Genomic DNA, 12,661 nt, shown 5'->3' with positions numbered 1-12,661 from the left:
GTCCTCTTGAATTCCTCTCCACCTTCCAAAACCTAGTGATATTCATATATAAATAACTGAATAATTCTTGTTAAATTAGTTAAATCAAATGAGATTTCAGAGAAGGTAAATGTCTAATTAAAGGATGATTAAATTTAAGGTTTGTGCGTCAGTGCCCTTTGGATAGCAGAATTTAAAAACCTGAATGACCATGAGTGATTGATTATTTGCTTTGATTGATCATCGAAGAGACCCCAACCTACAGTTCAGCCAGGAATCAGGTTGACAACCTGGGGTAGAACCAGGAAAAAATAATAACCCGATGCAGAGACAGGGAAGACCCACAGTTGGGGGAGACCCAGAGACAGGGAAGATCTGCTGAGTATCTGCCAAGTGCCAGGTGCCACACAAACATCAGTCCCATTCAATGTCCACTGTAAAATCATAAGCTAAACATGATTATCTTTTTTATTTGAAACTGGTTGGTATAGGGATCTGATGATTATCCTTTTTTTTATACATGAGAAAATAACAGTGCAAGAAAGTTAAATAACTTGCCCACGAGTACTTCTGCTTCTGGCCTCAAGTAATAGGGACCAGATTGATCCTCTTACCTGAAACAATCAAAAAATGAACAAAATGCATAAAACAACTATTTGTAAGATACTAGACATCAGGCAGCAAAGGACAGTGATCCCTGAGAGATGGTAAACAAACAAGGTGAACACTACCTATATCCCAGCGACTGCTCTGAGGGTTTCTGGGCTTTGGCTCAGAGAGAGGGAACTCAGGTAGAACCTGGTGGACTCCCTGAATTGAGGAAATAGAGCTGAAAGTCTAGGGAGACCAAGGTAGCAACAGTTTACAGGACAGAGTACTAGAGAGGAGAGAACTCTGGAGATTTGCAGAAGGTCCCTCGGGCATTGAACTGAGTACTAATCAGCAAATGCAAGTGAGGAAACCACCCAAGTCTAGGGAATTAACTACCTGAAAAGATTAGAGGTTAACAGTGCACAGTATTCACACAAGGCCAGGAATAGCACCTGTTCCCAACAGCCAGACTGGAAAAACCTTGGGATTCACAGAGCATTGGGCTTCAGGAGTAGGGAACACTTAGCCCTAGGCTGAGCACTGACCTCGCCCCACCTAACAAATACTAAAAAGCAAGACCAGAAAGGATCAAACTGTTTCCAGGTAACTCATCTGCATACCAAAATGAAGCTCAAGAATATTTACAAAGTACAAAAATATCCAGCACCCAACAAGGTAAATCCAAATATCTGGCACCCAATCGAAAATAACCAGGCATGCCAAGAAGGAAAATGGATCTTATGATAAAGAGATAATTGAAACCAAAGCATAACTAGTACAGATGTTAGAACTGACAGAGAAGGCTATTAGAGCAGGTATTACAACTGTGTGTCCAATGTTCAAAAAGCTAAGCAGAGACATGAACTGTATTTTTAAAAGGACACAAAACTGAACCTCTAGAGATGAAAACTACAAGGTGTGAGATAAAAAATATACCGAATGGAATTAATGGCAGATGAGACATTGCAGAAGAAAAAATGAGTGAATTTGAAGATCTAGCAATATAAACTATCCAAGATGAAATAGAGAGAAAATTAAAAACAAAAGACAAACAAAAAACAGGGAAAAAAAAGAGCTGTAAGACATCAAGTGTCTGAATATGTGTAACTGGAGTCCCTGAAGGAGGAGACACAGAGTGTGGTACAGATGAAATATTTGAAGAAATAATGGCCCAAGTGTCCTCAAGTTTGATGAAAACTATAAACCCACAGGTCCAAGAAGCTCGATGAGCCCCAAACACAAGAAACATGAAGAAAACTACCTCAATGCACATCACAATCAAGCTTTTCAAAACCAATGATGAAAAGCTTTGAAAACAGCCAGAGTGAAAAAAGCATGTTACCTACAAAAGAACAAAGATCAGAATGACAGCAGATTTCCTGTTGGAAATAACACAAGTGAAATTTTTAAAGACTAAAAACTGTCAAGCTAGAAGTATACATCCAGCAAAAGTATCCTTCCAAAACAAAAGGGAACTAAAGACATTTTCAGACCTCAAGAAGCTGAAAGAATACACCATACGTGGACTACAATGGATATACAAAAAGTAATGATGACCTTTAGAAATGATAGTCACATAGGTAAATATATAAATCTTTTTCTCAATATTTAAATCTCTTTAAAAATAATCATGAAAACAAAAAATAATTACAATGTAATGCATGGGTTATGACACAGGTAAAATTAAAATGTTTGACAAGGTCTCAGGGGAGAAAAGGAAGTACATGATTGAAGTATGAAGTGTTTATATGTTATATGAAGTGTTATAATATCACTTGAAATACTGTGATAATTTAAAGATGTGTACTACAAATCCTATAGCAACACTAAATAACAAAGAGTTATAGCCAATAAGCCAACAAAAGATATAAGTGGAACGCACCAACATCTTATTGGCTATAACTCTTTGTTATTTAGTGATTTATGTGTAATAAATCCAGAAGTAGGGAGATAAAAAAGAAAACAAAGAACAAATGGGACAAACAGAAAACATTGAAAAGTAATACTTTGAGCCAAACCATATCAATAATCACATTAAATGTAAATAGTCTGAATACCCTTATTAAAAGGCAGAAATTGTCAGACTGGATTAAAAAAATGAGACCCTACTATAAGTTGCCTATAAGAAATGCACTTCAAATATAAAGAAAGAATAGGTTAAATGCATAAGTATGGAAAAGGCAGACAGTCATAGGAGAGCTGGGGTGGATATACCGATATACCAAAGAGACTGAGGACAAAAAATGGTACTAAAGGCAAAGAGGAACGTTTTCTAATGATAAAGAAGACAATTCATCAAGAGGTCGTAAAAATAAAAAATGTTTATGTGCCTGATAACAGATGTTCAAATACATGAAACAAAATCTGATAGAACTGCAGGAAGAAACAGGCAAGTCCTTAACTATACTTGGAGATTTTTAATCTTCTCAATAATTGATATAACAAGTAGACAGAAAACCAGTAGGAATATAGACCTGAATGCCAGTATCAAATGTCTACTTGACATTTATAGAACACTCAAGCAAACAACAGAAAAATACACATTCTTTTGGAGTGTAGACAAATCATTTACCAAGGTACACCATATTCTGGTCCACTAAATAAGTCTAAATAAATTTTAAAGGGTTTACATTATTCCATATATGTTCTCTGACATAATGGAATTAAATTGAAAGTCAATGTAGAAATATATCTGGAAAATCCCCTAATATTTTGAAACTCAACACGACTCAGCTCCAAATAACCTGTGGTCAAAGAAGAAATAAAAATGAAAATTAAAAAGTGTTTTTATGTGAATGAAAATAAAACATGACATATCCAAATTTGTGAGATGTCCCTAAAGATGTACTATCGAGAAAATCTATAGCATTAAATGCCTATCTCATAAAACAACAATAGTCTCAAATCAATGACCTCAATTTCCACCTTAAGAAATAAAAGATGAGCAAATTAAAGACAAACTATATAGCAGGAAGGAAATAACACAAAAACAGAAATCAATGAAATAGAAAATCAAAAAACAACTAAGAAAAATCAGTGAAACCAAAAGCTGGTTCTTCGAAATCAATGAAATTGATAAATCTATAGCATGACTGATCTGGAAAGAAAAAAGGTACAAATTATCAGCATCAGGAAATGAGAGAGATAGCCTCACCGAAATTTTCTACAGATATCAAAAGGATAATAAACATTACCCCAGTAAATTAGACAACTTGGAAGAATGGATGAATTTCTTGAAAGATACAAAATATCCAAGCTCCCTTAAGAATACATAATATGAATAGCTCTATATCCATCAGAGAAAAGAGAATCTGTAGTTGACAACCTTTTCACAGAGAAAGCTCTAGGACCAGATAGCTGCCCTGGTGAATCTTACCAAACATTTAAAGAAGAAATAATACCAATTCTACCCAAAGTCTTCCTGAATATGAAATAGGAGGGATTACTTCCCAAATCATACCAGGAGGCCAGGACTACCCTGATACCAAAAAGCAAACAAAGACATGACAAGAAAAGAAAACCACAGACCAATGTCCCTCCTGAACACTGAGGCAAAATCTCTAAACAAAATATCAGAGAACCAAATTAGAAAATTGTATCTCACAACATATAAAAAGGATTTTGCACCATGGTCAAGTGGAGTTTATCCTAGGAATACAAGGTTGGTTCACCAAAAATTAATTTATCAATATAATTTACCATATTAACCCTAACCCTAATCAAAAGATGTTCAACATTATTGGTCATTAGTGAAGTGCAAATTACAACTACAGTGAAATACTACTACATACCTATTATGTAAAAAGACAAAAATGGAAAAGACTGCCTATACCAAATATTGATGAGGATGTGGAAGAACTGGGACTTTCACGTGGCAATGTGAAATGGTACAACCACACTGAGAAAGTGTAGCAGTTTCTTAAAAAGCTATACATACATCTACCATATGGCCCAGCCATTCCAGTTCTGGGTATTTACCAAAAAGAAAAGGAAATATATGTCCATGCGAAGACTTGTAGATGAATGTTCATAGTACTTTTATCTGTAATCGCCCCACAAAAGTCCATCAACAGGCAAAACAGGAAAACGGTGGTACAGGTATACAATGGACCATGACTCAGAAATATAAACGAATGAATTATTGATACATGCAACAGAATAATTAAATCTCAGAATAATTATGTTAAATGAAAGAAGCAACACAAAGTATAGACTGTATGATATGATTCCATTTATATAAAATTCTAGCAAAACAAACTAATGTACAGACACCGAAAGCAGATCGGTGGTTGCCTGGGTATGTGGAGGGGAAAGGGAGAGGAGTTGGAGGGAGGGACTACAAGGGTCCCCAGGAAACTTTTGGGGGTGATGGTTATGTTCATTACCTTGATTTCATGGGTATATACATATGATAAAACTTATCAAATTGTACAACTTAAACATGCACAGATTATTGTATCTCGAGTATATCTCATTAAAGCTGTTGAAAGGAAATATAGAAACTTGCCCATGATCATGCAGCCAGCAGTAGAGCTGAGATTCAAACCAGGATCTGTCTGACTTGAACACCTGTGCTTTTTATTCCTATACCTGCGGCCTCGGTCAGTTCCTGAGACGACAGCAGGAGTCCAAGGCTGCCGTTTTGTCCCAGGCTCTCCCAGGGTAGTGTGGCCTCAGCACACCCCCAGCTGGATAATCTCCTCCCTGCCCCTCACTCCCAGGTGGCAGCAGACTCCTGCTCCCCCAGCCTCTGCATTCCTACCTTTGCAGGTGGCCCCGCTCACACCATCATACCTGTTACTTCCAAAACAGCAACGTCTTCCTTCTGCTTTTCCCTACTCTGTACACAAGGAAAACAGCAAAGGTAGAAACGCAAACTTCCCAAAGCTGTTGCGGAGGCCAGGTAATTTGGGGCAAGGTAGAAAGGTGTTGGTGGAGAAAACTAACACAGGGGGTGGGGGTGGGCGTGTCTGGTTATGGTGGCTGCACAGGAGTTGCAGGTGGCGTCTGGGGTGTGTATGGTGCATCTGCAGGAAGAGCCCGAATGACACGCTGGTGCAGGAGGCCCAGCCACTGCTCATGCTGCAGGCTGAGAACATTCAGGAACTGCTGTCCTAACTCTAACCTTGTCTCTGCCCCCCATTCCACTCTCAATTTCCACATCTAGGAGAGAAAAAAGATACTGAATGTTTGCAGAAAGCACAACAGGGAAATTCAGGCTCTATAGCTACCCTGGTAAATCCATGGCAAAGAACTTTTCACGTTAAGGACATTACATTTTGTTTATCTTCAACTATCCCCAATAAAACCCCTTAAAAGGAAAGATATGATATGTTACTTCTCTTTTATCCCATTTTGAATCATGCAAGATCAGGTCATGGCAGCATACTAGGGAAATAGTTATTTTTAAAGCAAAATATCATCTGTTTTGCAGCCTAATTATATAGACAGAAGAAGCTCAGATATTCCATGCACGCTGCTGATTAAAGGGCAAAGACAGGGACCAATTTGGACTTTGAGACTCTAATAGCCCATTTGATGTAATGGAATAAAATGCATAATGTACATGTAGTAAAAGAGGACACAGAGAACAAAAGACACAGTTTAGACTGTGCTGAAGAATAATATTATAAAATACCTATAATTATACCTGCGTGACTCAAAACGAGAGTCACACTTAGACAAAGGCAAATCTACTCTATGCTCTATACCCAGAGGAGTGTCAGGAGTCACAGAAGTCTGAATTCCACACACGGTGCTTAACCTGGAATGCTGGAATGTTACAAGGTAAATGAGCACAGGACACTTGCTATTATCAAGAATGTACATCACTACAAATGGCTGGGGGGACAGTGGTTCTATAGCAAATGAATAAAACAGGTTGTAATTAACAGCAGGTAGGAAGCAGATTTCTGGGCTGGCTGGTTAGCTTCGTTTGTTGGAGCACAGCCTTGTAACACCAAGGTCAAGGGTACGGGTCCCCCATACCAGCCAGTGCCCCCCCCCCCCCAAAAAAAAAAAAGCAGGATCCTCATTGACTTTTGATTTCTGAGGTCAAGGCTGTAAGGTTTAAGTAACATAACTCAGTCTGTCTTGAGTAATCCTTCATTAATATATATATTTTCAGTCTGTTTTATTTTTTTTTGGTAGCTGGCCAGTACAGGGATCTGAACCCTTCCCCTTGGTGTTACAACACCGTGCTCTAACCACCTGAGCTATCCGGCCAGCTCTTACACCTTAAGTCTAGATCAAACCAAATCACCGCATGCCTATTCTCCCCACAGGAAGCAATATACTTATTTTACCCCACTCTGGAGTTACACTTTGAGTATCTAGAAGGTGCCAAGAAATGCTAAATTCTCCTAATACCACTTAACTCTTACAATGATCCTGTAATCCTACAACACCGTGGTTTCCAAACTTTGCCACATACCGCAACCACCTTGGAATCTTTTAAAAAATACTGATGCCTGGCCCCCACTGCCAGGCTTTCTAACTTTACTGGGCTGGAAGGTAACATGGGCATTGGGATGTGTTTAAAAGCTCTCCAGGTGATTCTGGTGTACAGAGAAGTTTGGGGGCCCCTTGCCTTATCACCTGGCCAAGTTAACCAATTACCCACAGCACGCGGAGAGCTTGTGGCTAGTGAAAGCTGTTGTCTTTTATTTTTTTTTTAACTTATTTTTTAATTTATTATTTTAAAAATTTTATTGTTACACAATGTAAGCATTTTTTGTGGCCCTTTACCAATTTCTCCGTAACCATCCCCCGTCTTGTCTATGTACTTTTGCCCCAACAATGATCTGTATACTTATCAATAGGTCATCTGTGTTTCCTTCTAAACCTATTTATGCCACTTGTACATATTATAAGTCAAAATAAAATAAAATACTATGGAAATCAATCAAATATAATTCTGTAAAGAGAGCTAACGTTTCTGTAAAAACTAAACTCACTACTTTGGAACAATGTGATAAAAATGAGTTTTTTTTTTTTTTTAAAGATGTTGAATTAGGTATGAAGCAGAAATTATAGAGTGGAAAAATTGTAAGAATACAGAAAAAAACCTATACCCAGTTGGCTGGGTCTAGGAACAGGGAAATTATAAGGCTGGAAGGAGAGAAGCCAAATAACACCCCAGATCATTCTGTCTTCTCTTTAGACAAGAGGCTGGTTCCTGCTGAGAGGGGTAGGCAAGAAGATTCAGAACGGTGGCCGTGATGGCAATTCCAGGCTGTGCAGTTCAGAATATTGTCCCCTGGCTGAAGTTTTAAAAAAATCATATCACAAAAATCTGAAAATACAAAACTGTCACTTCCTTATTGACCAAGGAGGAGATATGGGCCCTGAGGTGGCTTGACACCCTACCTGCACAGGGCTTTGCTGCTGGGGACAGTAGGGACCCAGCTCTGCCTCCTTTAGAAGATTCTTTCCTGGACCCCTCCTCCCACATCCACTGTCCCAATGACCTATCTCTAGAATCGTATGGACCATAGGACATTAGCTGATTTAAGCCATTCCATGGCACACAGAGAAACAGTGTTTCATTGTCAAAAGAGGACTGAGTAATCTCAGGAAACAGTCTAATCAGACTTGTAAACAGATGCGTGCAGGCACAGACACGTGTCCAAGGGCACGAGCACTCGTTCACATGCACACACAGCCAGCCCGGCCACACTGACCTCTAGTTTTCCTCTGGATGCATCAACATAAAAGAACAAATCAGAGACTCAGAGTCATTCCTGACTCTGTGCGAGAGCTGCTCACAAGCTTAAATGACTCATCAGAGTGATGCGTTTTAGAAACCATCTTTGTCAACAGGACAGGTAAAACTTCTGCACCCCAATGTATAGCCCCCAAGTGTCACTAGCACTATCTTGCTTTAGACGACTAATACACCCATCATCACAAGCAGCAGATATCATCATCCCCAGATTTAGCTCGGCAAAGCAGGGATGGCCTCTGTGACAGGTGAAGAATCTGCCCCACTAATAGTCCAAGAACCTTTTAAACCAGGGAGATATTTTAAGCTTAACCCAGAGCTGTCTGCAAAACAGCGACACACTAACAAAGAATTTTCTTTTCTATCTTGACTAGAAATGTTTAAAATGCTTCTGCCTGTCTGCTTATATGTGTGTGTGTGTCTGTGTATAAAATGCACGTATGAAAGTACTTCGAAAAGTTCATGGAAGGCTTGCATATTATTTTTAACTCCATTTTCTATGAGCATTTTGAAGTACCCTCCTGTGTATAAGGTTCAGGGCACGTCCACGCACGGTGTATTCAGTTCTTGCAGCAGAGATCTCTTTGAATCCATCATCTAAACGTCTAATGACCGGTTAACAGCAGCATGCTCTGCTTCCCGCTTCCCTGCAGGGTAACTAATTAATAAACTTGCCCTTAATAGAGTTCTGGCTGCTAAGTCCACAGGGATTATTACTTATATATAAGTAAACAAAATTTCCATTTTAAACAACACTCTGAATCCTCTCATTATAGTTTAAACAGATATAAATTCACTGAAGTCAAGCAAGCTGTGGGCTGGGAATCTGTGCATGCTCTGACCTGAATCCCTCCCCCTGAGAAGCTGGGGGCTCTGCAGGGCAGGCAGTGTCCCCCAGATCTTTCTGGGCCTTCTCCCCAGCAGCCTGGACTCCTGCCCCTTTGTTCTCATTTACTGAAACATCAGAAAGTACCTAAAAGAGGTTTTGGAAGCCATTATTAGTATTTGCCTTTTCCTTTAACCTGAATGTATTATTTAAAAACAATTCTTTTTCACAATTTAAAAACAGGAAGAAGATGAATTTGATGTTAAATATTTAATAAGTGCCCAGGATTCATTAAGTACTGATTTAGGGTGGATTGCTGGATTTAAGACATGTCCTAGCCCAAACTTTTGTGGGAACTGAATTTCAGGTTCTTACATTTGGAGCAATTCAAGTAACTATTTCCTTGTTTTCAGGATTTCTCCCTATATTCAGATTCCCAATGGAAAGCAGGACCTCAAAAATAAATGAATAAAAAAAAAAGAAAAGAAAACAGAGCTGTTCTCAGTTTGGTTTGAAACCTAGACAGAGGAAGAGATTATCCTTTCTCCTGAGTTCTTCTGCTCAGTGCCATTTAGGAGCTGTTTGGCTCAAGATTCAGACCTTCTGCAAGTCACCCTTTGCTGAAAGAACAGGGATCCACTGCAGGCTCTGACTTATTATTATTGACAGCTGCTTAACAGAATAAAATAAACATTTTTCAGACTCTCACATTCACACGGCTAAGACATTACCCAGAAAAAAAAACAGCGAGGGCAGGATTTCAAGCCAGCTCTCAGACTGTTGGGAGAAAGGCGGGTAACATACTGTCGTGGATTTTAAACATACTATCGTGGATCTGTCTGGATCTTCTCATCTCATTCCTGTTTCCTTTTCTAAGAATATCACTTCAAACAGAAGTGCTCTACATGGGGTGAGCCTTTTATAGAGAATTCATCTCCCCTTTCAGGATACTCTGCTCCACCCATCAGACCTTTCTCACCATCACGGCTGTCAAGAGCTCTTGATCATCACATATTGTACACAAATATCGATAGTCAACTCTTTACCCCATAAATATGTACAATCAATTAAGTTTCAATTAAAAAATAAAATAAATTTATACTAGCAAAATAACTAAAAAAAAAAGAGAGAGAGAGAGAGAGAAATCTGGTCTCCTGGGAAGGGTGCACCTCCCTGGGAAACCCAACACACTGCCCTGAGCGTCCAGATCTCTAGATTCTGCAGGCAGCAGCCACGCAGTGGCTCAGGGCTGATTGCCAGCGCCGTGGACAGTCGCCTTGATTAATGGAACTACCACCCCAGGGGTGGGTATTTTGGTTCAGTCTTGGGGACTGGGTATAGGGGCAAGTCTCTAGCCCAGTCAGATCTAAAGTAGCAGGCAGCAAGAAAAACAAGGAAATTCGGGTGAACCTCAGTGCACATGCTGAATGAAAGAAGCCACACACAAAAGGCCACATGTGGACCACATGATTCCATTTGTATAATATTCTGGATAAAGTCAAAACTATATGGATGAAAATCAGATCTGTGGTTGCCAGTGGCTAAAGGGGAAGGGACTGACTCTGAAGGTCAAGAGGGAACTTGACATGACAGTGCATCGTTCTGTATCTTGACAGTGGTGGTGGTTACACGACTGTACAGATTTGCCAAAACTCATCTAAAGACACATGTAAAGGGTTTTACTCATTATAAATTATACTTTAATAAATCTGAAGTTAAGCAACTAAGGCGTAGGAACAAGAGCAGGAAATGTGTCAACAGAGGCACTGAAATGGGGGTTGGGGGAGCTTCCACCTGGGGGTGACAGAAGCCCCCAAGAGCTACCTCCAAGAGGACTGGTTTTCAAGTCCTTTGGGCAATAAGGAGACTTAGGGAGAAATCAGGGAGCCTGTCCACAGATCCCAGCTGGATGTCTTAATTCTAGGCTCTAACTAAAGTAGGTGTGTTGATTTCCACTGCTTCAGTCAATTGGCTTTATAATGCCCAGTCTCTGCTGGGCTTAGGGCAGACACTAGGTCACAGAGGAAAGATACAGAACTGCACCAAGGCCAGTTTGAAAAAATAGCCAGGAGGGGACTTAAAATAACCACAGCGCTGGGTTCCTGGCTGCACAGCTGGCACACAGAGCAGGAACCGTGCCTGGACTTTTACAGTGAAACTTCAGTGGTGGGCATGACCTGAAGGAGGCAGCCAGAGTCTGGTTAGTTATTCGAAAGTCTGATTTACAGACTGCTTAAAAAACATGACATTTTCCCCAGGTCTACAGAGTGGATTCAAGCTTATGATTAATAACATATTGCCAGGGTGCTTTGGTGACTGCATGTTGGTCCTTGGTGATGTGCACATTTAAGTTTTGTGAGCAAAAAGATACTATTAAGCAGTTGTTTGTCTTTTTTTAAGTTTGTTCTCTCATGTTCCCAAGGCAATCGCATTTGTAAATTACCTTACCAAGGCAATTCACAAGTAAACTTTGGCAGGCTCTGCAATGATGGAGCATTACAGATCGGTGACCTGCATGCTGGTGAAACTGTCTTCTATTAAGAAAAGGTCCTGGCTGTCATAGGTGAAGGGGGTCTCTGGCTGGGAGGAGGGCTGTGTGGGGGCGATCGGCAACTTACTTCCCCCCTTGCCGCTTTTCTCCAGCCGGTACTGGTAGATGTGGAGCGTGAAGAGCATGTGGGAGTTGCGGTGGTCGTCCTCCTCGCAGTCCTGCTGGTTGTTCCTGCGGGACGCGATGGCAGCGTCCAGGAAGAAGGCGGCCTTCTCGGCGGTGGGGGCCCGCAGCTCACTCTGGTTCTGCAGCTGCAAGACAGAAGCCAAGGGCTGCAGCTGCAGGGGGGCTCGTGTCACCCATGCCTGGTGCTACGGTGTCATTCAGCTGGCCGGCTGGTCTGCAGAATAAAGCCGTGTGCCTCTCTAAGGACAAAAGCCTTTCTGGACCTAAGGTCCTGTACTCATGTGCAACTCTCAGCTCCATTAATTCACTTCTGAAAATTAACACGAAGCACCCTTCTTGGACAAAACCTATTTTTACCCATTTTACAACTTAAGTGGAATCTGTAAATAGCAGGTGTGGAAAGCAAATGGTTCTAACTAAGTGATTGATGGGAGCAGATGGCCCATCTTTATCTCTGCAGAGGACAGAAAACCAACATCCCAGGCTATCCATTTACCTAAGAAATCACCAGGGATGTATGTGATGGCATCTTGATCTCAGAGATTAGGTAGTTTGGAGACAGGTAGCTTGCAAAATGTGATTTTTAGACCTGACAGCACTGATGTCCCAAAGAAGTAAAACACAATGGTTAGCTTTCACTTGACTCCCGATTTTTTCAGTTATTAAAGTTAATTTTAGGCTACATTCACTAGCATAGTTATAAACAAGAAGTGTAAAAGGCATACTGAAACGCCCAAGATACTTGAATGTCTCATCTGTATTTAAGAGATACCTATTTTTACCTTTAGGTAATCCATGTTCATGGCATACTCATTAATGGACTAAAGAAAGTCTAGTGGGTCATATATCTAAATCTTATGAGAAC

General features: G+C 40.2%; 1 protein-coding gene across 1 annotated transcript in view; it reads right to left on the bottom strand.

The window, feature by feature from the left end:
- The window catches only part of KIF26B (kinesin family member 26B), a 460,855-nt gene that overhangs the window by 51,391 nt on the left and 396,803 nt on the right, over positions 1-12,661 (bottom strand). The window contains exon 9 of the mRNA XM_063082813.1: positions 11,738-11,921. Coding sequence (XP_062938883.1) covers positions 11,738-11,921 — 184 coding nt within the window. The remainder of the gene's footprint in view (positions 1-11,737; positions 11,922-12,661) is intronic.

Source organism: Cynocephalus volans, chromosome 18, assembly GCF_027409185.1.
Source record: "Cynocephalus volans isolate mCynVol1 chromosome 18, mCynVol1.pri, whole genome shotgun sequence".
NCBI lineage: Eukaryota > Metazoa > Chordata > Mammalia > Dermoptera > Cynocephalidae > Cynocephalus > Cynocephalus volans.
Note: the sequence above shows the minus strand (reverse complement) of the source record. Positions and strands in the feature narration are given on the sequence as shown.